At 48.8% G+C, this 25,364-nt stretch overlaps 1 protein-coding gene and 1 non-coding gene across 2 annotated transcripts in view; both read right to left on the reverse strand.

Moving 5' to 3' along the window:
- Nucleotides 1–378: 378 nt before the first annotated feature.
- RTL9 (retrotransposon Gag like 9) overlaps nt 379–25,364 on the reverse strand; it is a 48,414-nt gene continuing 23,428 nt past the window's right edge. Inside the window, exons 2-5 of the mRNA XM_072956363.1 lie at nt 11,407–11,523; nt 5,786–6,162; nt 2,054–5,746; nt 379–1,519 (exon numbers count right to left, since the gene is read on the reverse strand). Coding sequence (XP_072812464.1) covers nt 1,403–1,519; nt 2,054–5,746; nt 5,786–6,076 — 4,101 coding nt within the window. The 5' untranslated portion in view covers nt 6,077–6,162; nt 11,407–11,523 and the 3' untranslated portion in view covers nt 379–1,402. The remainder of the gene's footprint in view (nt 1,520–2,053; nt 5,747–5,785; nt 6,163–11,406; nt 11,524–25,364) is intronic.
- On the reverse strand, nt 13,300–13,372 carry TRNAD-AUC (transfer RNA aspartic acid (anticodon AUC)). The gene has a single exon. It is a non-coding gene; the product is annotated as a tRNA-Asp (tRNA).

The following is a 25,364-nucleotide window of genomic DNA, read 5'->3' on the forward strand; positions in this document are numbered from 1 at the left end:
CATCCTGCCTCCAAACTGTTGCCAAGTTAGCTTTCTAAAATACATTTCTAATCATGTCACTGCTACTGTTTTTCAAAGATCTTTGAGTAACCAAATTACGTGGACTATTATTGAATAAATTGGCTCTGTTAGTATCAAATTCCCCATTATCCTTATTTCTTGTCTTTATAGCCTTCACCATGATTTCAATCTATCTTACTTATGTGTTTTCTGGCTTATAGTCTGTCTCCCACTTCCCTTGGAATAAAGTTTTCATTTGATCAAGGTTCTTATCTGTCTGTCCCCCAAAATAGTGGCTGGCACATGTTAGATAATAAATACTGATTGAAAGAAGGACTCAATAAATCAAATTCTGTTAGCCACAGTTAATTCTTTTTTTTTCTGTAAGTGAACTTTATTTACTTTTACAATTACAAATGTAATACATGCTTACTGTAGAGAATCTGGAAAGTACAGAGAAGTAGAAAGAAGAAAATAGAAACACCCATAATCCCACCGCCTGAAGGCAAAACACGGCTCACATTATGTTCTCACTATCTATGCCTGTTTAAAGACCAAGACCTTTATCAAGAGTGCTGGCCACAATATCAAGAGTGCAAGCACAATAGCCAAGGGGAGTGAGGGGAACTAACAACTGAGGAGGTCACCCAGAGGTCAGAGCTAGAGATTTGACACTGAGGAACAAGATAAGGGCCACAGACAACAGATCAAGACATCAGAAGTTGACAACACAAGAACAAGTTGGGTTATGGTAAGAATGTAGTGAGATGATAGTTGCCAAGAGTTTACCCAGTACGTGTCATACAAGACATAATCAATAAATGTTAGCCTTTACTATGATTATTACTATAGATCAAAACGAATGGTTCAGGATGGAGATTATAAACAAGGCAAGGGCCCTGGAGACTCACTTTAGGTGCTGTGAGTTGGGGCATATAGGGACAAGTCTACTAGATGAAAAGGATGGTATATAGGAGTGGGCATCATTCTCCTTACAGGCTCCCCTGCCAGGTGGAATGGGACCAGGGCTTCCTCAAGTTTGCCTGATGACTCATGGCAAGACACTCTAAGGTGTTTTGAGGTAGGACACGGTTTCTCCTGCCTAGACTTTTCCCTGGACCAGGACCTAGGACTGGCCTCAGTAGTAATGGGAGTTCAGAATCTCATACACCAAACACTCTTAAAGTCCACGCTCTGATTGTTGGGGCAGGTCAAAGGCATGTGGGGTGAAAGATAAGGTCAAGGCAGCCACGTGGGGGATAGGGTGGTATATGCCTGGAGTGGGGTTGCTGAAGGGGGAAGGCCACAAGGTTTAATGATGTAATTGAATGGAATGGGTCCAGGAACCAGTCCTGAAGTTAGCAGCAGAGTTGGATATCACAGGAGAAGAATCCAGAAAGCATTACTTGTTAGTGGAGGCCTTCTGATGACCTGTGCTCTGTCGAAGGTGGTTGTGCAGACCCTCCTGAGGGTCTCCATGCTCTTTCAGGTAGTAACAGCGTTTAGGGACATGCTGGTGCTGGGAGTGAGAAAAAAAAAACAGCAGAGGTAAGAGCCATGCTCACTATCACTCCAGGGTTCTGCCTGGATAATTTCAGTAACTTAGATCACAGAACTTGGCTAATGTACCTTATTTGTATAAAGTGTGACTGAGGACTAGACTAGCCCAGTTCCCTAGTGACCTGGGTCTACAACTCATGTGACTGTAGGTGGGACACAGCCCCCAAAACATGACCCCTCTTTTAGAATTGGAGTAAGTGGAGAGTTGGGACAGAGCCCAGCCAGCTCCCTGAGAATCAGAAGACTTAGACTTTTAACCATCCCAGGCCCTCAGTAACTCAGGTAGGGCATGGCTCCTCAAAGTGATTAATACACCCAAAATAACTGCAGAGCCAGGCCTGCTGATGAAACTCCAGGTGAGGGTTAGAATCTAGGAGCTCAATGCCTCCCCCTCACCTCTTCCTTAGCCTATTCAAAGGAGCATGCTGTGTGTGCCGTCATTACTTCCTCATTTTTTAACTCAAAAACCTTAAGTGGATTTCCCCATCATTACCTCCTCAGTCTGCTGATGAGAGTTCAGTTCATTCCCCATTGCCTCCTCGTTATTCCGCTTACAGGCTGATGGCAGAACCTGGCTTGAGCTGCCCGGGGAATCCTTCTCTCCAGCCAGCTGGCACTCAGTATAGAGAGACCTGTCTATCAGCTCCTTTAGGCTGCCAGCCACCTTCAGGAAGATCCGGGCCATTTTGGTGGCAACAGCTTCCGAGAGTCCTTCCAGAAACCTGGTCCGTAGAATGGCATCAGACCAAGACAAATGTCGAGCCAGCAGCAGGAAGTCAGTGGCATACTGCCTGACTGACTTCTGGCCCTGCTTGGGATGGCAAAGAACCGCACTGAGGATGTCTATGTCAGACAGGGAGTCATACAAGCCCTGGGATCGACTCAGGAAAGATTTATTTTCATCCGAGAGGGGGTTGCCTACCTCCATCTGCAAGATGGACCACCTTTCTGCTGCCCCCAGATGAAGAGACACCAGGAAGGCCATTTTCTCTGAATCATTCAAAAATCCCTTCATTTGCTTCTCCTCATCAATCTCCATCTCTTCCTCCCCAGAGCATGAGCCCCGGGCTGCTTCCTGTTCTTCTAATAGGTAACAGAGTGCTGGGGTCAGCATGCCAAAAGATGGGACTTCCTTTGGTGGTTGCTTCATTGCTTCAGGGGTGGTGGCAGTCATGTGTGGTGTGGACTTTGATCCAGAGGCTGTAACCTTGATGTGAGGGGCAGGTGCTTCCCCAGAGTCTGTGCCTTTGATTTCTTCAGTGGACATCATTCCAGAGGCTGCAGCTGCCATTTCTGGTGTGGACGTGGCTCCCGGGACTGGGGCCCTCATCTGTGGCATGGACATTCCTCCAGAGGCTGTGGCTCTCAGAAGTGGCATGGACATCATTCCAGAAGCTGAGGCTCTCATAAGCGGAGTGGACCTTGCTTCGGAAGCTGAGGCTCTCATTGGTGGTGCAGGCATTCCTCCAGAGGCTGTGTATGTCATTTGTGGCAAGGACATGGATCCAGAACTCACAACTCTCGTTTGCAGTGTGGACGTTGCTCCGGAGGCCATGCTTTTCATTAGCGGCACAGACATCTCTCCAGAAGCCGCGGCTGACATCAGTGGCGTGGGCATTGTTCCAGAGGCTGTGCCTCTCACAAATGGCTTGGACCTCCCTCCAGAGGCCATGGCTGTCGCTTGTGCAGTGGACATCCTTCCAGAAGCTGGAGCTCTCATTAACTCCGTGGACACAGCTTCAGAGGCTGAAGGTCTCCTTAGTGGTGTGGACATAATTCCAGAGACTGGAGCACTTAATAATGGCGGGGACATCACTCCAGAGGCAGGAGCTTGCATCGATGGAGTGCACATCTCTCCAGAAGCTGTGGACATCATTTGTGGTATAGATGTTGTCCCAGGGGCTGGGGCTCTCATTGGTGGTATGGACACCCCTCCAGAGGCCGTGGCTGTCATTTGAGGCACAGACATCACTCCGGAGGCCATGGATTTCATTAGCGATGTGGCTGTTGCTCCAGAGACTGAGGCCCTCATCTGTGGCATGGACATCATTCCAGAGGCTGTGGCCATCCTTTGCGGAGTAGACATTGCTCCACAAGCTGGGGCTCTCAGAGAGGTGGCTATGTCTCCAGAAGCCAGGGGTCTCGTCAGTGCTGGGGACATCTCTCCAGAGGATGAAGCTCTTGTGAGCAGTGCAGACATCTCTCCAGGATCTGAGGTTCTCATCAATGGTGTGGACACAGCCCCAAAGGCTGGGGCTCTCATTTTTGGTGTGGACATCATTTCAGAGGCTGGGGCTCGCATCTGCAGTGGGGACATCCCTCCAGAGGTCACGGATCTCCTGAGCGACATGGACATGCCCCCAGAGTCTTGGGTGCTCATTGGCTGACTGGGCATCTTTTCAGAGGCTGTGGATCTCATTAGTACTGTGGGCATCACTCCAGGGCCCGGGGCTCTCATTAGAGGCACGGACATAGTTCCAGAGGCTGCGGCTGTCATTTGTGGTGTGGATGTGTCTCCAGAGGCTGGGCCTCTCATTAGTGGTGTGGACATCCCTGCAGAGGCGGTGTCTGACATCTGCGGCATGGACATGGCCCCAGAGGCCGTGTCTCTCATTGGCACGGTGGAGATGTCTCCAGAAGCTGTGGTTATTTGCTGCATGAACATTGCTTCTGGGGCTTTGGATGGTGTTAGTGGCTTGGACAGTGCTCCCGAGGCCGTAGCTCTCATCTGGGGCACGGACATCACTCCCAAGGTAGTGTCTCTCATAAACAGTGTGGACGTGGCTCCAGAGGCTGAGGCTCTCATTTGTGGTACAGCTGTCACTCCTGAGGCTGTCGCTCTCCTTTGTGACAAGGACATTGCTCCAGAGACAGGCGCTCTCATTTGAAGTGTGGACACTGACCCAGAGGCTGGGGGTGTCATTTGTAGCACAGACATTGTTTCAGAGACTGGGGCTGTACTTGGCGGGGTGGACATTGCTCTAGGAGCCGGAGCTCTCCTTAGTGGCGTGGACTTCGTTCCAGAGGCCGGGGCTCTATTTTGCGGTGTGGACATTCCCCCCTTGGCTGGGGCTTTCATAAAGCCCGTGGATGTGGATGTGGCTCCAGAAGTTTTGGCCATTGTTAACTGCATGGACATCGCCCTAGAGGCTGCAGTTGACATTGGATCTGTGGACATTGCTCCAGAGGTTGTGACTGTCATCACCGGGGTAGACAGTGCTCCAGAGTCCGGGACTGTCTTGAGTAATGTTGACACATTTCCAGAGGCTGAGGCTCTCATTCGTGGTCTTGACCTTGCTCCAGGGTCTGAGGCTCTCACTGCCGATGTGGACATCCCCCCGGAGTCTGTTGCTCTCATTGGCGGAGTAGACACAGTTTGAGAGTCTAGATTTTGTGTTAACCGTGAAGATACCACTCCAGAGACTTGGGCTGGTACCAGCTGGGTGGGCATCCCTCCCGAGCTGAGGGCCATCATTAGCAGTGGGGACATTGCTTCAGCGTCAGGGGCTGACTTAGACAATGTAGACATTTCTCCAGCATCGGGGACTGACAGGAGCGGTGAGGACATTGCTCCAGAGCCTGGAGCTGACATTAGTGGTGAAGACACTACTCCAGACTCTGGCCCTGACATGAGCTGGGTTGACAATTCCCCAGAGTCTTGGTTGCTCGTTGGCTGGGTTGACGTTGCTCCAGAAGTTAGGGCTGACATGATCAGTGAGGAGATTGCTTCAGAGTCAGTGCCTGACATGAGCAGTGACGATATCTCTCCAGAGGCCAGGGCAGTCATTAGCACTTTGGACATTGCTTCAGTGTCTTCATCTGTAATTTGCAATGGTGACATTCCTTCAGAGCCCGGCATTGGCTGTGTGGACATCTCTCCAGGGTTTACATCTGGCATTAGGAGTGGGGAGATCTCTCCAGGATCTGGGGCTAGCATCAACGGTGTGGACATTGCTTCAGAGGACGGAGCTGTCATTGCCAGGGGTGATATCTCTGCAGAATCTGGTGTTGCCATTAGTACTGTGGACATTGTTGCAAAGTCAGGAATTGTCATCAACCCTGGGGACATTAATCCATAGTCTGAAGTGGATAGCAACGGGGACAGTGTTCCAGAATCTGAGGCTGGCATTAGCAATGGGGACAGCACCCCAGAGTCTGAGGTTGGCATCAGCAACGGCGACAGTGCCTCTGAATCTGAAGCTGAGGTTAGTAACGGGGACAGTGCCCCAGGGTCTGAGACTGGCATTAGCGGTGAGGACATTGCTCCAGAGTTTGCCTCTCCCATTAGAGGTGTGGCCATGGTGTCAAAGGCTGGGGATGTCGTCAGCTGTGTGGACATCCCTCCAGGATCTGACGCTGAAGTTGAAACCATAGGCTGTACATGAGAAGGCAGAATTTGGACCTCTTCTGTGGTCTCTATCATTGGTCCAGAGAAGGTCATCCTCCTGTTTTGGGAGTCGACATTTTCCTCCCTCAGCATGTTGTTGAATCGCAGTGAATGTGAGGGTATTGACATATCTGCTGTGGCCACAGGACAGTGTAGAGGGAGCCTCTTAAGTAATTATACCAGGGGTCCTGCTGAAGCCCAAGTGGCAAGAAAATCTGTAAACAGGAAACAAGATTAGCAGTCAAAATCTAGCATCAGGAAGATGGGGAAACAGACAAATGATTTACGATGGAGACCTTTTTTATGTGTTGCCAGCTATGGGGCATCGGAGATGGGCCTATCAGGTGAAAGAAACTGTGCAACAGTAAACAAATCTGAAGGTGGAGCAAATATTCTTTCCACCCCTATCCTTTTCAAATCAAACGGCTCAGTCACCCAGTACCGCCTCTCAGTTTACGAAAGCCGTAAATGAGGGCAACTTCTGCAGCCAAGAGCCTGGGCTGTCCTGGTTCAAATGAAGCAGCAGCACCACCTTCTGGAAAACTCTGAGAAGTACCGGTTCCTAAGCTAGGCTCTCTCCCATTCCAGCCCTAGCAAGCCAGCCCAGATACTGGCAGGCCTGGATGAGAAGGCCCTTTGCCCCGGGATAATGATTAATTTGTACGGTTCAGAGTCCTGCCAGTGGTTTAGTCCGCATTTTACTACTGATGGCCTTGAATGTTTTCCTCAGGAAAAGGAAGGCATTTAACTGATCAATGACTGAGAGCATCATTCCATGAACTGAAATTCCTGCTTGATATAATTTTTATTAACACCCCAAATCACCACTGTTACTACCACTCACCGCTCACCTCGTGTGTCTCAGGCACTATACTTTAGGCAATCTACCTAACTTTAAACTCTATCATGTACAGGGATTTGCAAGCATTACCCATTTGAATCTTACAATAGATAGCAGTATTATCCCCATTTTACCAGCTTTCTAGATTAGCCAGGGTTGGGGCTAGAATAAGGTCACTGCATCTTAAAGAAGACACAGTATGTCTTTGACTGTCACCCTTTCCTCGGAGTTGCCCAGCCTTTGGCATCTCTAAGGCTGCATTCATTTATCTCTCCGACATCCAAGATCACTGGCTCCCTTGAAGACTCATCTACAGCAAGTACAAACTTCAAGATTCTCTGATGGCCTATGGGTGGGCAGTCCCAGAGCCTCACTCCTCTGGCCCACTCCCTGCAGCAGCCCCTGAAGGGGCTTCTTGGCACAGAGTTTGGAAACCAACACACACATTACACAATGTTATCACATCCCCAGGGCCTGCGCATGCCCCACATGGAGCACTGGCTCATTTGGGACAATGGCACCCAAGTCATCAATCTTGTGCAGTGTACCTCCATAATGATAATGAGAATCCTAGTGACAGAAATGCCAATGGCCAACATTTATTGAGCAGGCAGTGCCTGGCAAGCGCTCTGCTGTCCACTTTACATGCATCGTCTCATTTGGCCCCCACAGCAGCACCAAGCGATTTTGGTAATACTCTATCCTCATCTTCCAAAGGAGAAAACTAAGGCACATAGAAGCTTCATAATTTGCCTGCTATCACACAGATTCCCAGGTCCATCCCGCTCCAGAGCCCCTACTCTTCTCCACTGTCCTGTAACACTCCACTCTGTCTGCCCTCTATCCTTCTTACTCAGTCACATGACTGAGAACCCCCATCTTCAGCCTGCACATGGGTGGAGATGGGGTGTAGTAAAAGAAATACTGGCCTCCTGCTGGCACCTTGGCTGCTCTAATCATTGGTGCAATGGGAAAGATGAGTCAAAAGAGCAGTCATAGTTGACCACCCTCCCCACCCCCATCTTCAGAAAAATCCCTGAACGTGCCAGTTTCCCACCAGGCAAAGCCCGGAAAGATCTTACCTTGCCATTTAGGGAGAAGCGGGAGAGTGTGTCCTTTGCGCCCCTAGCTCTTTTGGTCTGGCCAATTTACTTATGCCCCATGCCCAGCCAGTTCATTAAAGTAAGACCCAATACCAGCAGCTGTTCTCTGCAATCTCCCTTAGCTATCCCCTGCCACGCCCCCCTCCTGCCCGCCAGCCAGCCAGCCAGCCTGCCCGCCCACCCGCCCCACTGCTCCTGACTTGCTAGTGCTTGCTCTGTCTCTCTGGTCCCAGATTCCTGCCTCTATATAGGCTCTGACATTTGCCTCTGGCCGCCTTTCACTTGACAGTCCTCCAGAAGCTCCACTGTAGCACTCGGCCTATGCAACTCCACCCTTCTTCCCCTCACCCCAGTAGCTGCACCAGCCCACTGTGCCCGCTTCTGGCCGTCTCGAAGGAAAGAAGAGATTCACACAAGAAAAGAGATGAGACGGAAAGGGTCCTGGCTCAGCAAATGAGACACTCCCTCTGCGACTGAGCAGACACTGGCGTCCTGGGAGCCAGGCACTGCAACCGGTGTTCCGTGCAAGAGTAGGCAGGGGTGAGAGGGAAGGGAACCCGGGCTGGAGGCTGAGTGGAGCTGTGGCAGAAGAGTTCAAAAAGGTTCAGGTGCAGGGAAACCAGAGTTGGCCAGGAGGGGTCGTGGGAACTTAAGAGAGCCCAGCAATGATGATAATTAAAAAGCCATTGTGCTCCAGTGTCATGGTCACGGAGGGAAACCTGGCAGCTAGTGACCACACCATGGGGCTAGAAAGTGACAGCAAGACTGCAGGGAGTTCAGACAGCTAGCGAGAAAAGCCTGCCAACCTTGAGCATACCAGGTGAGGGCTTGCTCACAGAAGCAGGGCTTTGGCCTGCTTTCTAGAACTGGGGCACAAGGTCAGAATAGAACTGGCAGGAAGGTTTATCAGAGCCCTCTAGCCTTCTGAATCAGGCGCCCTTAAACCCCTAGACTAGGGGTAGAATTGGTCCCTGAGCCCTGGAGAGGGCAAAACCTTTGGGTGAAGTTCAAGTAGCCCAGGTAAAGGGATGCAGAGCCGGGGTGGGGAGGCATTCAGGTCGTTATAAACCTCGCCATGCTCCAACAGCCAACAATGATGAGCAACCAGCCATACCTCGGCACTTGGCCTAAGCACTCCACTTGCCTTATACTGTCAGGCCTCTTGGCAACACCTGCAGGTAGGCACTGATGCCATTTCCATTTTACAAATGAGAGAGGGGCTTAGAGAAGTTGTGACCAAGATCACGGAGCTAGTACGTGGCAAAGCCAGATCTGAGCCCAGGGCAGTCTGATTCCAGAATCATTTCCTCTCTTTGCAAACAAACAAGTGGTTAGAAACACTCCAAGTGCTCTGTTCACTGCAGCCTTCCTCTTCCTCTTCCCACACCTACTAATGGCTGAATCACCCCAGTGATACTAGTACTAATACTAATACTACTACTAATAATAGTATCAACCGATTTTGAACTCTTCCCATATGCCGAGAACTGCAGTGAGGGCTTCACCAGCATTCTCTCCTTTGATCCTAGGAGCTACCCTGTGAGCTAGGGTTTTTTTTTTTAATCCTCAGTTTGCAGATAAGAAAACTGAGCCTCAGCGAGGTGAATTGACATGACCAAAAGCACACAGGTCTGTTTGACTCCAGAACTCACCGGAGTATACTCCTCAAAAAGAAAAATTCTAGTCACTCTCCCCTTCCCTTACACCAAAAAATACGCACAGGAAACCTAACAACAGTGACGATGATGATGGTGATGATTACACCTAATAATAAAAGCTAACATTCACTGTGCTGGGCACTGTGCTCAGCACTTTCTATACGTGATCTCATTTGTTACTGACAACAGCCCTGTGGGGTAGGAACTATTATCACTCTCATTTCCAGATGAGGCACCAGAGGCACAGAGAGATTAGCTAGCTTTCCCAAGGTAGCACAGCTAGAGAACATGGTTGTTTATGATCATAAAAGCTTGGAAATAACCAAAATGCCAATATTAGAACACCATTCATTTAATGATTAAACAAATCACATTGCATCTGCAGTGACCAGTGAAAATGATTATCTGATTTGTATAAAACAAATATGGATATTTTTGCAAAGAAAACAGTATAGTTTGGAAGGATGTATACCAAGACATTAACAAGGAGCATACCCAAGGGATGAGATTCAAGATTTTTACTTTTACTTTTCTTAGCTGTGTTTTCTCCTTTGTCTGTAATGGACCCATATTGCTTATATTAGAAGAAAGAAAATTTTTTCTTCTTTTTAAAAGGTATGTTCCACTAGGCTTCTATCTCTGGCAGTCTCCCTTCCTCTCTCTAAAGATCCCCAACATCTCCCCACCCAAGCAACTTTTCTCCCCAACAAGCTTAATCCTCACACCACTCAGATCCTTGGTCAGTAATGACCTCTGAAAACCGTTTCCAATAGCTCACTTTTCTTTTTTAATTATTATTTTCAAAAAAAACTTCTTGTTTTTCTACTATTATTTATGTCTAATAATTACACAAGTAATCTAGGAATATATTCACAAGATTAAACACTTGAAATCCTACACAGAGATAAGCTAGTCCTGTGCCTACCCCACCCCCTATCCCCTCAAGTCCCATTCCTCTGTCTGTTCACAGTTGGGTGTGTCTCCTTCCAAACTTTTTCTAGCTACAATGGCATTCAGAGTTCATATCATGCAATTGCTTGCAAAACCCAGTGTGTGCAAAGAGCTACAGTCAGAAAACCACTCTGCACTGGTCACTCTCGGAGTCCAACTTCTGGTCCATTGTGACTAGTGGTCATCAGCCGGCTTCTAAGGAGGCTACTGAGAGAGTCATTTGGGTCACAGAGTTCCGCTTTATTTGTGGCAGTGTATCTGCAATCATAGAGAGGGGAGGCCTTCTAAGGAAGGAAAAGCCCGGAAACTGCTGCTTAGCATCTCTCGGATTTCTCACGTCTTGCCCAGTCTGCACTGATCAATACGGCTAGGAGGTGTCAGGCTCCTGCAGCCTCACAGAAGGTAATTGAGTTTGGGGGATTGCATGACCAGCTGCTCGGGGAAATAAGAATAAACAAGAGATGGTTCAATATGTCAACAAACAGCTTTCCAGCTCTTGAAAATATACCTTTCCCTAGATTCTGCACAATGTCCTTTCCTCCAGCCCTGGCAAACCGGCGCTCAGATAACAGAAAAGAGACAACCTCAGGATTAAGAAACACCTGGTCTACTTGAGGGTCCTGTGCCTTCCCTGATCAGAGAGGGAGAAACCCTCCTCACTCCTTTACCCATCCCCCGCCCCCCTCAACAGCCCTGATGCTTCAAATGCCCACCTGACTATTTATAAATAGAGGGCGAGGGGCATAGCATTTACTGAGTGCTCCTCCTGCCAGGCATTGTGTTAAGCTCTTCACATACATCATGTTATTCATTGCACAATAAACCAATGAAGTGGGTTTTTTCACTCTCACTTTATAAATCAGCCAAAGAAATGAAGTAGAGAGAGAATAAAATCAGGTAACTTACCTTGGCTCCCACAGCTGAGAAGGAGTGAAGCTGGGCTTGTCACTCGGGTCTGTCTGACTCAGCTGGTGCTCTTAACTCGTGAGAGAGTCACACAACTGTCTTCCAGGCTCTGAAGGGCTGTCATATGGAAGAGAGGGTAGGTGTGTTCTGGGTAGCTCCAAAGAGAAGGATTTGACTGTTAGTTGGGAATTACACTTTCATTGGATGTGCTGCAAATTCCCCAAACAACATGTATATGCATGTCCAATTCTATAGGGAAAAGAACATTCTAAGAGGAGCAAATGGAACTGGCTTGCATTAGGTGCTGCCCTGAAGGATCTGTGGAATCGGAGAGAACAGGAGGGATACCAAAGGACTGCAAATGGGCAGCGTCCCAATTTCCTTAAATAAGGAAACTACAGACCAGTATACTGTAAACTCCAGAGCTGTAAGCTTGATGTCAATCCTCAGAGAGATTCTGCTGCAGATTATGAAGCAGGTAATTTATAAGCACTTAGGACGCAAGTGATGATAGGAGGTACCTAGAGGTTCTAGCAGAACTGTACAAATTGAACCAGGTTTCCAGACTGGCAGCTATCGCAAACCAAAAACCTAGGGGACTGACAGTTGGTTGCCAGATTTTTTTTCCAAGTAAGGGTGTTAAGAAACAAGACAAAACACCCCCAAATTATCATTTCATAAAGAGGGTTTTCTTTAAACACCAAAAGAGAAGGAAACAATCTCAAAATAAAGGACAGCCCTTTAAATGAAATAGATTTCACTTTACAAAATACTGGCTATGTAGTCTTCAGGCTTTCTTACTTGCACCCAGGGACTGCTGCAATTTTCCTGGAGGATAGGCACATATCCAAGGACCTTCTTTAGGGAATTGCTCAGAGTTAAAGCATCAAAACAGATAAGATCAGATACCTATAAGACGGGAAGTCTTTCTGGCCAGGAGAGGGAAGAACAGAGTTTGACCTTAGCCTAAGTGAGGACATTAACTTAGATAAAGCAAGTGTCCACAGGAAGGAGCATGAGAGAAAGAAAACTCGCCAAGTGCAAAGTCAAGCCCTGCTGAGGCGGGACTTGGCCAGCGCATTTGATCTATGCCATCCCTTGGACCACACAGCCATCTTGTAGGAATACGTGCCTGACGCCATTAAACATTTGGACCACAACGCAGTTTCTGACTTGAGACTCTCCAAGCAACCTTCAGACTATTACTTGTCTCCCCAGGGAGAGTTCCTAAAGAAGGCGTTCACAACTGGATCAATACCATTGCCAGACTGGGGTTCTACAACAATCTAGAAGGCGGCTGCTAGCCTTCATCCTGCCCTGTTCCACCCTTTTATCAATGTTGTAAATAAGAGCACACATGGAATTCTTACACGATTATTCTAGGGCTGAGAAGAACCTCTAGGTTCAGCCTAGGAAGAAGGTTTACATTTTTAAATCCCATGGTTTACAATCTATCTCTCTGCATTTTGTCATTTTTCTCTCCTGTTTTTGCTGCCAATGCACTAAGTTCCTGCAATTTGTGTTCCTCATGGAAAGTGCTTAGTGAACATGTGAGCTCTGCACTCTGAAGAGCAACTAGGTCCTCCTATACAAACTGTGGGGCATCCATCTCAGCCCTGTCATCTTCACGCAGGTGACTGGTGTCAGTGGATACTTCCTGGATCAGAAAAGGGGACAAACTGATGTCCTCTTATTTGCAAAAGTGGCCCCATTTCCAAAAGAGTTGCAATTGGACTTGGACTGTGTCTGTGGACATTGACCTTGTTTCTGAAGGTGAAGGCAGTGCAGTTTCCAGTACCTGCTGTACTCTCTTAAACTGCATTTCTTCCTATCAATATATGTATGTATGTATGTATGTATGCATGTATCTATCTATCTATCTACTTATTTAAATGGAAGTACTGGAGATTGAACCCAGGACCTTGTGCATGATAGGCACACACTCTACTACTGAACTATACCCTCCCCCACCTCAAACTGCATTTCCCTTAAGTGTAGTTGGGAACCCCTCAGGCATCAGCCGCCCCCCAGGAGGACTGTTAAAATGCAGATGCAGACTTGGGGAGGGGGGACCCCACGTTCAAAGAGTCAGACCGCATTTAGATCCAAGTGATTCTGAAACCCTCTAGCGTTGAAGAACTGCTGGGATAGTGGTTTATACACCCTGATTTTAACATCCAACCAGCCTGGGCTCCAGCCCCTGCACTTTGAGTGACTTTGCCTCAGTTTCCCTGTCTGTACAATAGGGATAATAAAAGTGCCTACCCCACAAGCTCTTTAAATGTTTTAAACAAAAAAACATGTGTGAAGTGTCTGACACCTAGCTGAAGCTCAGTAATCTCCCCTGGTCTTGTTCATTCGTGGGCCCTGCCGCCTGCCTTCTCAGCGTTCAGCTTCAGCCCCTGTTGCTAACTGCTCACTTTTTCTAGGTCTGCTATTCAGACTCCCCAAGCCAGAGATTCTCATTGGTCCAAATTTAGTCACCACTGTGCTTTTTAGGCAAAGTTCTCATCCCAGGTTCCCTCCCAGGCAACTTGCCAACCTATAGAGTGACTGCTCTGGGATCAGATGCCCTCTCCTGGCTTAATTGGCTACTGCCAGGGGGAATCAGGATCACGTGGCACCAAACATAGCCACCTATTCATAAGAAACTGCTGCTTCCCTCAGCTAGGAAAGGGTCTGCAGATGGAAACTCCTTAGAAGGGGCCCGTGGGTGTGGCAGGAATCCTGAGGCTTAGCCTGTCCCGTACACCTAGGCTTCTCATTTATCCAGCCTGCCAAAAGAATGAAGCGTTCAAGTTCAATGAAGTCTCTATTTAATTCCGACTTTTCATCTCCATCAGGCCAGGAACATCAGTTTTCAAAATACTAGACACAGTCAAGGGGAAAAAAAAACCTTAACCCTAAAAAGGAGACTGTCTGTGTCTATAACACGTTCTTAAATTTTCAAAGCACTTTTCGCATCTATTTCCTCCTCGCACAGCTTGCAAACTGGCAGGCACAGACCAGATTCAGACTGCAGACAGATTTTATTTGACCCCTACAATTTTTTTAACCATTTTTTAATTAGTTGCCAACACTTGAAAGTTAGATTTCACCAATTAAGCTGGGTTTCTGGCTTCTCTGAGAAAAAACAAAAGGGCGTAGATCCTGGTTCTGAGACGACAACAGGCAGCTGGAGCTGAATAAGCCGTTCCTTGAAGATGGGTCACTAGCTCACCAGTTTGTTTTCAATACCACTGACTATATTTACTTTTTCACGATGACTTGCTTAGCCCCTGTGGGTGTATGAAGCTTCATTTTAACCTCACGGAGTCGGTAGAGAAGGTGGTTAAGAGCACAGATTCTGAAGACGAACTGTCTGAGTTAGAATCCCAGCTCTGCCCCTCACTGGCTTTGGGACTCTGAATGAGTGATTTAACCTCTCTGAGCCTCAGTTTCCTCATCCATAAAATGGGGGTGACAATGCCTACTTCAGAGTGTCATTGGCCCAACTAAATCAATTAATGCACAGAAACTACTTCAAACAATACCTGGTGCATGGCATGCACTAAAGAAGCATTAGCTTTTTTCATTGTCCACAATTCCTTACCTGCCTTTTTGGCATCCAAAAGATTCTGAAAACTGACATTTTGTGGCAGGCTCAGTTGGTGGCCAAATTGGGCCTGAATTGGCATGAGGCTATTCGTTTATCCCATTTAGAAATATTAGTGTGTTTGATCACAGGCTATTTGGCCCAGAAGCCATAAAGGATGTTATATAATACATGTTATATGGCACCTATTGCTTTTCTAAAATCCAAAACTCCTGAACTCCAAAACATATCTAGCTCCAATGGTTTCAGATAAGGGATTGTAGTCCACACTATTAATAATGTGTATACCCACCTGACAGATGGGAAAACTGAGCTCCTGGGCACTGAGCAACCAGCCGAAAGTCCTACAGCTTGGAATCAGAAATAATTTGGACCGTTAGGCACAAAGCCCCTTGCGCCTAGCACTGTGGTATGTGTCGGGTTCCCTGCAGGCATGTTAATACAGGACTCTAGTGGCCACCAGTCAGGGTCCCTCGACGAACTAAAGACTGTTACCATTCACTGAGAGTGGCAAGCCCTTCCCCTAGTGGCATTCATCTTCATTATACATACTGCTGGGGTAGGGATTATTGACTCACCCCAAATCACACAGCAAAAGACAGCAGAGATGGAACTAGAAACCAAATTCTGTGCTTTTTCTTCTTAAACCCCAAGGCTGATCCAAGGAAGACATATGCTGAACTTTCTACATACTGAGCCCCATGCTAGGCAGACGATCCTAAAATTTTTAACATACCTGGTGCAAGTGAATGTCCCAAGATCTCAGCAAATACAAAAATGAGACAGCGTGTCTGGGTGGACCTCACCCTTCCCAGTACCATGGGCAGCAATGTACAGACACCATCCAATCAGAAGCCCGGGAGGGGAGATTTCTCAAATCCCAAGAAAAATCACAGAGACCCTACTGTTTGCTCTTCTCTGTTGATTTTTAAGACATTGACATTTACTTATGCCAAAGGCCAAAAGAAATGAAAAATCTACTGGAAAGGGGATTGCATCAGTTATGGAGCAATATCTTAAAGAAACCTTTGCACAGTATCCATTCCCTTGTTTGAAATGCAGAAAATAGAGCATTGCTATTTCATATTGGTAGTGCATCAGAGACCTGGGAAGGAACACAGCATTCCTAGGACCTCTTGCCAGCCCTCTGTCTCAGCACAGGGGAGCTTTTTGACACCACCACCAACCTAAGCAAGTTGGAAAAGAGAAGGCAGGCCATGCCCAGGTGACCTCATGTCTCTCATGGCTTGAGTTCCTCCTCCCAACAAATCCGCACTTTGATCACACACCCACAGCGACCCAGATCTTTGAATTCAGCAATTCTTTCTCAGGTTTCAGCGAAGCATTGGCAGCCTGAGCTATTTTGGGACACTTTCTCTGCTGTGGATGCCACTTTCGGAATACGCCAGAAACATGCTAAGGACCAGGAGCTCTCCGTCCTGGACCCGTTTTCGGGTTTTCTCGCTCTCTCTCTCTCTCTCTCTCTGGGCTGATCGTTTGGAGGACAGTCGTTCTTGCCAGCCTAATCCCAGGAGCCTGACTACCTTGCCGGGCCACAGGCTCCAAGAGGCAGTGTGGCTGCCAGCACCCTCACGGTAAGGGGCATGGAGGCACCAGGCAGCCAGGAAGGACAGATGTCCTGGAAGGTGGGGGGAGGTGGTCTGAGTTTGGATGCGGACTGAAAAAACGCAGGGAGTGGGGTGACCAGATTTTGCAAACATCTCATTCTTAACAATCATCACTTCCTAACCTGATCCAACTGACTCAGCAGGCATTCAGGAGCCTGCCATCACCATTTTCCTGTCCTAAAATCCTCTGCACCTGTAAGTATCGGGTCTTGGCTCAGGGCTTGGCTCCGGGCTTGTTACCGCTCGTGCTCTTTTGGGGGGCGGGGGAGGGGGAGAGGAAGGCAGGGCCTGGGGAAGGTCATCTATATCTGACTCAGGTGTGGGCTGGCCCATGGCGTTGGAAGAATTCCTGATAACCACCACCCGCCCCCTGCCTCCGAACTGCTTCTTGGTTTGGAAAATGAAAATGCCTCTTTGTTCTTTCCCAAGCCCCCAGCATCCCAGCAACTCCACCTGACCTTCGAGGTCTTGTGTTCATCAGTGCTGTGCACACCTGATGTCTCATATTGGACTTAATGGGAGAAGCACACCCTTAGCATTTGAATTTCTTAAATGCCACCCCAGCTACTATCGTGGGCACTGCCTCTGCTGGCTTCTCCATCTTTTATGCAGCAATTTGCTGAACCGGTGAAAGATACACTTGTAAGCGGAGTGGGGGGATTCTAAATAAGAATTTAGAAACTCCTCCGTGGTAAAAAGAGCAGTGTGGCTCAGGCTGATTCTCAATGCAGTTAGAGACACTGCCACAAAGGGGAGGCTCGGTGCTCTGCGTTGATGATGGTCCCTTTCAATGCCTCCCTGTTTGAATGGAAAGAGAGGCCAAAATAGCTACAGGCTTCCCAGGAAAGGAAAATTTCTGATGTTTTTATTTACCACTTTCCTGAGAGACTGGCATGGTCTCTGGCCAGCCTCAGTCCCTGAAGCAGCTCAAATGACTGCTCCAAAGGGGACATTCAGCCCTTCATTGGGGGACTGCTGAAGTTCCCTCAAAAGAGCCCGGATGACAGAGCCAGGCCCTATTTATTACCTGTTCTCCTTCCCCACCACCAAGACCAAATCATTCTTAGGGTACCAGATTTGTTTGGAGGTGAGGGTGAGGAATGTCTGATAGAAAGCTGTCCTTTGGGGCTTTCATACCAACTTCCCAGGCCATGAATAAGAACAGAATGAGGCCAGCAGTTTTTGGCCTTTTATTTCCACACAGCACCATAGCAGGAACATTGTCTTTAGCAAATAAAAAAGCAGAAGATGTTTGTTAGACTAAGGCTGGCTACCTTAAATTTCTCAGCGTGGCAAAATAAGCAGCTTCTGATTTGTACTCTGCCGGGTTTGGGGAGGATTGGAGGAGAACCGTGTTAATATCGGTGCTGGTGAAATGAAAAGAGGAAATTCACCTTATCTCTGGTGGAGTCGGGATTCATTCCCAGGGTAGAGAAAGAAACTAGTCTTGGGAGGAATTTGGTTTTGCTTTGGCTACTGCCTTGTTTGTGGGGTCTTTGGTAACTCGTGGAGCTTCCCAGCCTTTCTCCTTCTGAAGAGCTCTGAGAAAATGATGCTTGGATCATAGAAGTTCATTGTCGGGAAGACTTTTCAGTCAAAGCCTTGAGCGGTGGGTGGGAGAAGAGAGATTGCCCTATGTGATGGCTTCTGATTATAACCAAAATAATCCAGGTTCTGCCTTGGTGGTAGCCGGAATTTTATGTCTACCCAATGGCATTCCAGAATTATTAAGAACATTCCCTTGCCCTTCCAAATCTCTCCCTATCCACTCCCAAGGTCTTGAAAATTCTTAAGTACATAATTCCTTTGACCCAGAGCTTTGGCATCAGTGAAAATACCAAACTCTTGGGATAGTCAACCTGTTAAGCCTCATCTGGATGCATCCCATGTAAATTCTGACAGCAAATTCTGATACAGGGGGAAAGAGAGTGGAGGAATGAGATCACAACAGGGACGAAGTGTAGCCTCAGAGCAGGAGTCTGGAGGCAGAACCTGGGTCAAGGCCAAAAGTACCAAGAAGGTCTGTTGGCAGAAAGGGAAAGTTCTCTTCTTGCTAAAATGGAGAACAAGACAGCTTACTGAGGTATAGACTCAGGATTTGGGTAATAGGACAAAGACTCAGTTAATGAAACTGGGGTACCAGGAGGAGGAAGAATGGTACCTCCTAGAGGGGGGACAGGAGATAGGAAAGTTCCCTGCAAAGGCTCCCTTGAGCTTGGTTACCTGAGCCACTGAACTAGGGGCTCTCACAAATGTTCAGACCTCAGTATGAAGAATCAAACAGATCAAAGAATCTGTCATCTCTCAACCCTGGCATTTCTCCAACCCAGGAGGGCAGGTTAAAGGAAAGGATCACAGAGGGACTAAGACTTTGAGACTCTGCCCTGCCCTTTCCTTCTCTGGGACCAGCCTTGAACTCCTACCCAAGGGGATTCATGATAGACACAGTGACTCACCTTGATCATCAAAAGCCGTAAGGTGCAAAGAGGGGTTGCCCATACAGAACCACCATATCCCTATGTCCTTCCTAGGGCCTAGGAAACAGGGTTTTGGAGTAAGACTACCTGGGTTGAAATCCTGGCTCTGCCGCTCACTAGCTGCATGGCCTTGTGCAAGTCATATAACCTATCTCAGCCTCATCTGTAAAATGGGCACAATAACAGGAGGACCTATCAGAGAGTGCTGTGACTTGTGATGATGCATGTAAAGCCCAGCATAGTGCCTGGGACAAAGTAAGTACTTAACACAAACCAGCCCTGATTAAGATTCCCAGCTCTCTGCTGTATGCGCCATCCTCTGAGAATGGGTTAGAGCAGCAAACGGTCCCGCTCAGTGGCGATCTACCACCACCAGGGTTTCTGGGGCTCACCATTTCCTTAACATAGCCCTCTTCTCCTTTGCCTCCCAGTCTCACAAGATGAAAGCGTTCCCAAGCCTTTCCTCTCACTAATTTTACATCCACTCCATACCCCAGCTAACTAAATAGACGGATTCAGCACTAAGGATTTATGAAATCTTTTGTTCGGCTTTCCCCAACCGCAGACTGAGCTTTGCCACCCATCCCCTAGTGGTGAGACGGAATCATTTCTGGGAGGGCGGGGTCCAGAAGGGTGCAACTCCTTAAGCATGCAACAAAAGGAAGGGCGTTCCACCTCAAATTTTGCATCTCTGCTTCTGGCAGCTGTGGCATCAATACCTAGCCACGTCCACTCCCGCTGTGGCTCCCTGACCCTGTGGCTGCTGGCCCTCCGCTCCTCTTCCCTTAAACCCCCCCTCACCCTGCTTACCCCAGGACACTCCCTTGTCTGGGCCCCAGGGTGCTGCGGCTTCAAGAGGCTTTCCTTCACTTCCTCTCTTCCCCTTCCCCACCCTCTCCAGAGGATACAGAATTCACTCTCTTTCAAGGGGTGTGGTGGCAGAAAAAGCTCTGCCTTCTGTGCAGGCATGCCCTCAGCGTGCTCTCTGCATTCTAGCCCTCCCCAACTCTTTGCTCAGCAAAGGGGAGGGGGAGGAAGCACCGCTACGCATGCTTTGGGGACCTCCAGAATCCGAAGACAGGCTTCTATCCTCTCAAAGACTTAAGCAAGAGCAGTTCTAGAACTTTTTCAGCAAGGGAGTTTGCTAAAGTGCAATATTCCAGCTACCATCTCCATAGAGATACAGAGGCTCTGGGTTTGGGGTCCATCTCTGGAATTTGCAGGTTTAATAAGATGGTGCACTCCATCCTGTGGAATGGGGGCCGGGAGGGTGGGGAGGAAGATCCCGGGGCTCTGATTCCTATAACCAGCCCCAGCCTACATCCTGACTCTCTGGGAGCACATGTAAATGACTTCTGAGTCCTGACCTCTAGCCCAGGCAGCAGCTCCTAGGCTGCTTCACGAAGACCTAGAGCAGTTTTAAATATCTGAGCTACATCAGTGATGCTACCAGCCTGAGGTGATAAATGGACAGCGAGTCCTTATATGGAGGTACTGTGAGCTACTGGGGGCTATAGAAGACCTGGGTGGTTCAGAGCATGCTGAAGCCACACTGGCAAGCTTGGACTCACAGCGCAGGCCTCTTATAAGCTGTGTGACCTTGAGCGACTTAATCTCTCTGTGATCTGTTTCTTCACCTGTAAAAAGGAGAGAGTAGTAACACCTACCTCAGATGTTGTTCATGTGGAATTATGAGTGATTTCGTCTAATGTGTTTAGAACCACGCCTGGCCTACATGAACCACTCAGCAAATGTGATCTGTTATGATTATTACTATTAATATTATATATGTAAACAGGGTCTATAGTATTCACAAGGAATAAATGAGTTTACGTGTGTAAAGTGTTCAGAAGTATTATCGGCGTGGTCCCAGGGATTTAACACAGAAATCAGTAGCTATCCTCAGGGTTTCAGAGGAGATCCAGGCCATCCTGGATAGTAGTTCTAGGGCAGGAGTTGGTCAGAGACTCAGAAAGAAGATGGCCGTTTGGGGCCTCTTTCATTCAGAGTGTAACTAAAACTCATGGCTAACTTGTTGCTATGGATTTATGGGATTATGGGATTTGGTTATGGGACCTGCTGGGTCTAATTAAAGTTTCAGGACTCCTAGGAGACCCGCAGTGGCTCGCACAGGCTGGATCCTTAAAAATGCTGTCGTGAATGTGCTTCTGGCTTCGTAGCACTGAAGACTCAGCTGTCGGCACTGGATGCCCCAGCAGTCATCGTATAGCCTAGGTATCTGTCCTTTCTGTCCCAAGTCCCCCGTGGTTAATTTATTGGACTTCACTAGAAGACACCCCCCCAAAGAGCTCAAAAGCTGAAGAGACTGTCCTTTCCGTGGCTCGTGGCCCCTGTGGAACATGAGACCTGCCCACAGAGCACCTCCCTCCGCTGGCAGGGGCACAGCCATGGGAAGGGGACACTGGTCCTGAGGGGAAGGGACGAGGTTTCTGGGAGAGGCTCGAAGAAGGGTGCCTTCTCAGCCCAAGCCGGTGTGCCCCACCACCTCGCCCCTTTTGTGCCGGGACCCACCAGGCTCTGTCTGCAGCCCTTGCCCTGAAGGGGTAAATGGGAGAAGAGACACACCATCCGGTCCCATGGGGTCAACTCACGCCACTTGGACCCTGGTGGCTCTCAGCCCACCTCTCACCCCACTCCCGGCTGGACATGTCCACTCGCACGTCCCACTGGCAGCCTAAACCCAAGGAGTCCAGGCTGAATCTGCCACCTGCCGCCACTCACGCCCCGGCAACTAACAGTCTTGTGCTCCCCGCCTCAGTTAATAGCATCACCACGGACCCGAGCTGGAAGCCCAGGGTCATCGTCACCTTTTCTCTCTCCTTGACCCTCCATGACACCCAACCCTGTGGTTTCTACCTGTGGACACATCCCCGGAATGGCCCTCTGCTCTCTGCCCTCACTGCCTCAGTCCTGGTCCAGAGCACTGGCCACTTCTTCCAGGGACCCTTGAGGTGGCCTCCCAATCGGTCTACTCACTCCAAGCCTCTCTAAGAATTGCCTTCCTGGTCTGTCACTCCTCTGCCTTCATACAACCTTCAGTGGCTCCCTATCGCTCACAGGACAAAGGGTGAAACTTTCAGCCTGGCCAACAAAGCCTTGAATAAGTTGCTCCCAACCACATTTCCCCCCACTTCTGCTGCCGCCAATCGCACACCCCACCAACGATCGCCCCCTCCCCTCCAGAACAGGCACTTTCATAGATACTCTGTTCCATTTGCCGGAATGTCCTTCTCCTCCCCCAAAGCTCCCCTTCCCCCTGGCAAAGCCTCCACCCTCAAAAATCCAGCTGAAATGTCCTTCATCTGAGAAATCTGCCAAACTTCCCCAGATACCAGGTCATTCACCATCAGGGCCCCCACGACACTCCTTGACTAGAGCACCCATTGGACCATGCATCTCATTTATGTACATCTCAGTCCCTCCTGCTAGATGGAGAGGTCCCCAAAGGCTACCTGGGACCGTAGTGGGTTCTCCTTTGCATTCGCAGTATCACCCAGCCTTGGCTACAATAAACTATTGGTTTCTTCACTTGTAAGTCGGAGATGAAAAGAATAGTTTCTACCTCCCAGAGCTGGAAGGATTAAATGAGACAACACATAAAATATTCATGCAGATAATGATAAAGAAGATGTTTATGATAAGAATGAAGGTTAGCATCCCTTCAGTGCTTTCTATGTGCAAGACACTGTCCTGAACTCTATATGGATGGCAGTCAGCTAAATAAGTTAACTCATGGAAAGTGATTATGTATGTGTGTGTTTGTGTGTATATAAATATATATTATAAACATCATTTAGATGATATACGTATAACATATATACACCACACTGTGCCTGACACTAAGCAGGAACTCTAGTTTTTCCTTTCTTCCCCCATTTTCCCATCCTTCATCCTTAGCCCTAGATCCTCATCACCCCCTAGGGCTGGGGCAGGAAAGAGGTGAATGCAGAAGGCGTCTCTGCATCGAGGTCCCTGGTAAGTGGAAGAGAGGGAGGCCCTTGGGATTGCCTTTGGACTTGATGTCTAACGTAGTCTCCCCATTCTGACTGTCATTTCTTTGAGGGCAGGGGCTATGGTGGACCCCTGTTGGAGGCCCCTATACGCACCGGCACGATGGTAGGCATACGGCAGGCCCTAAATAAGCTCTTAGTCTGGGCTCAGCTTCGGAGGTCCTAGTTTTCAGCAATTGCCGAGGCAGGTCTTGGAACCACAGCTCACAGGTTCTCAGGAGCACAGAGATCAGCAGCCAGAGCCACCCAGCAGCAGCCCTTTAGGTAGCGCCCTGCTGGAGATGGAGCACCCGGTCAGGAGTCGTAGGAACAGCATCCTGGACGCAGCTCTGCCACCAACCGACCAGGTGACCTTGTGCAATCTCCCTGCTTGCCTGGGTCTCAGGGTTCTCACCTGTAAAATGCTGCCCCTCAGGACTGTCTGAGGAGGCGCGACATGACAGCTGTGAAAGCTCTTTGCCAAAAGGCTGTGCAGAACTGAGGTGATGCTAATTTCAAGTGCCGGGGCTTCGCTCAGTAGGAAACATTCAGGAAGTGGGGGTGGAGGGAGGGAGTGGGGGCTTGTGTATCCAGGACATATGGGGGCCTATATTTGTTGTCCTTCTGCTTAGCAGCATTAGCGATTCAAGCTGGTGCTGCCTGTGGAACACTCTGTCCTTTGGGATCCGCAGGGACCAGAGAGGTTGTGGAGCAGGGAGGCCGAAGCCAGTGTACAATACGGTGAAAAATAGAATGATAGCAATGAGGAGCCACGCGCACAGGTTGATACACATGCATTCACACTCCCCACGGCCCCGGTGCTGCCAGGCAGCAGCAGCTGGAGCTAATTACAGACAGACAGCTCCTTCTCTTTTTCTCTCAACTATCAACTCCCCCTCAACCACCTACCCACCCAACCCGCCCCTGGGGATTGCGTGAGCGCTCAGAAGGGGTGTTGCTGGCGCCACAGTTAAGTGCTTAGAAAGAACATGGAGGGGGTACAGGGGTGGAGGAAGCCACCGTGTGGCTCCCCATCTTGTGGGGGTGAGTAGAGAGGAAGGGATGAAGAGGGGAGATCTGGCTGGGATACAGATGCAGCTTTGTGTTAACAGATGTGCTCTCCTGGCAAAAGAGAGCCCAGGCCCTCAGCCCCTCCCTTCTCCTTCATCTGAATCCACCCAGGGATCCCCTCTTAACCCTTCTCCCTCTTAAACTCCCAACTTCCTCTTCCAACTCTGTATCTGGCACAAAGCTCAATAAATGTTGAATGGATGGGTTGGATAAATGAGTACACGAAAGCTCCTCAAACCTATATGACTCCCAAGCCCTGTTCCCACCTCACAGGCCATAATAACTCTGCAAGCCCTTTCCTCAACTTTCCTGTCTACATGCTCCCTTTGGGCAGGCTCAGCTCTCACCTATATGCTCCTAACTCCCGTATCTCTTTCCAGCCTAGACCTCGCCAGCTGCCCGAATGCTCCTCGTGCTCCTCAAATCCACCCGGCCCCATATGAAATTCTTCAGCAATGACGTCCCCAGGGGTTTTCTAGCAGTGAGTCCTGGTCTGTTCAGGCAGTGGCAGAGGGAAGGACTTGCTGTATGGCCCCTAGCAGGATAGAGGCAATGAAAATATTAGCACAGTCATGGAGCAACTCCTGTTCCCAGGGCATCTCTTCACCCTCTTAATCATCACCCCCAACCCATAAGTCAAATTGGGAACCTGGGTGGCTATCTGCCCAATCTGGGCTTCTAAGATTGGGACCAGGCAAGTTGTTTCAGCAAAGAGAAGTCCTTGGAAAGGAACGAATATGTGCTAAGGAGTTATTTCTTCTCCAGTACTCTCTGTCCCAACCCCATTCTCACTGCCTTGTAATCCTGGTACCGCCCCCTCCCCAGCCATTCCTCATCCAGTAAACACACACACACACACACACACACACACACACACAGAGCCCTCCCCTCACTCCCCAACTCCATTCCTCTTCATTCTAGAGCCCTGTCCCCAGTTTCACTGCAAACCCCCCAGATAAATATTGAACCAAGATTGGTGGAGACTGGGAATTTCATTCCATCAGACCAGTGCTGGAGGGAAGACCCAGAATGTTTACTGAGAGTCCACACTCAAATTCTTTCCTGGCCTTGGCAAGGATAAGAGCAAATAAAGCCGCCCCCTTCCCTCCAGGCCCTCCTAGATTTGGACAGCAGCCAAAGGAACGGGTTACAAACACAGTGGCCTTTGGTTCCTAAC

The sequence above is a fragment of the Vicugna pacos genome, chromosome X (genome assembly GCF_048564905.1).
Source record: "Vicugna pacos chromosome X, VicPac4, whole genome shotgun sequence".
Lineage (NCBI taxonomy): Eukaryota > Metazoa > Chordata > Mammalia > Artiodactyla > Camelidae > Vicugna > Vicugna pacos.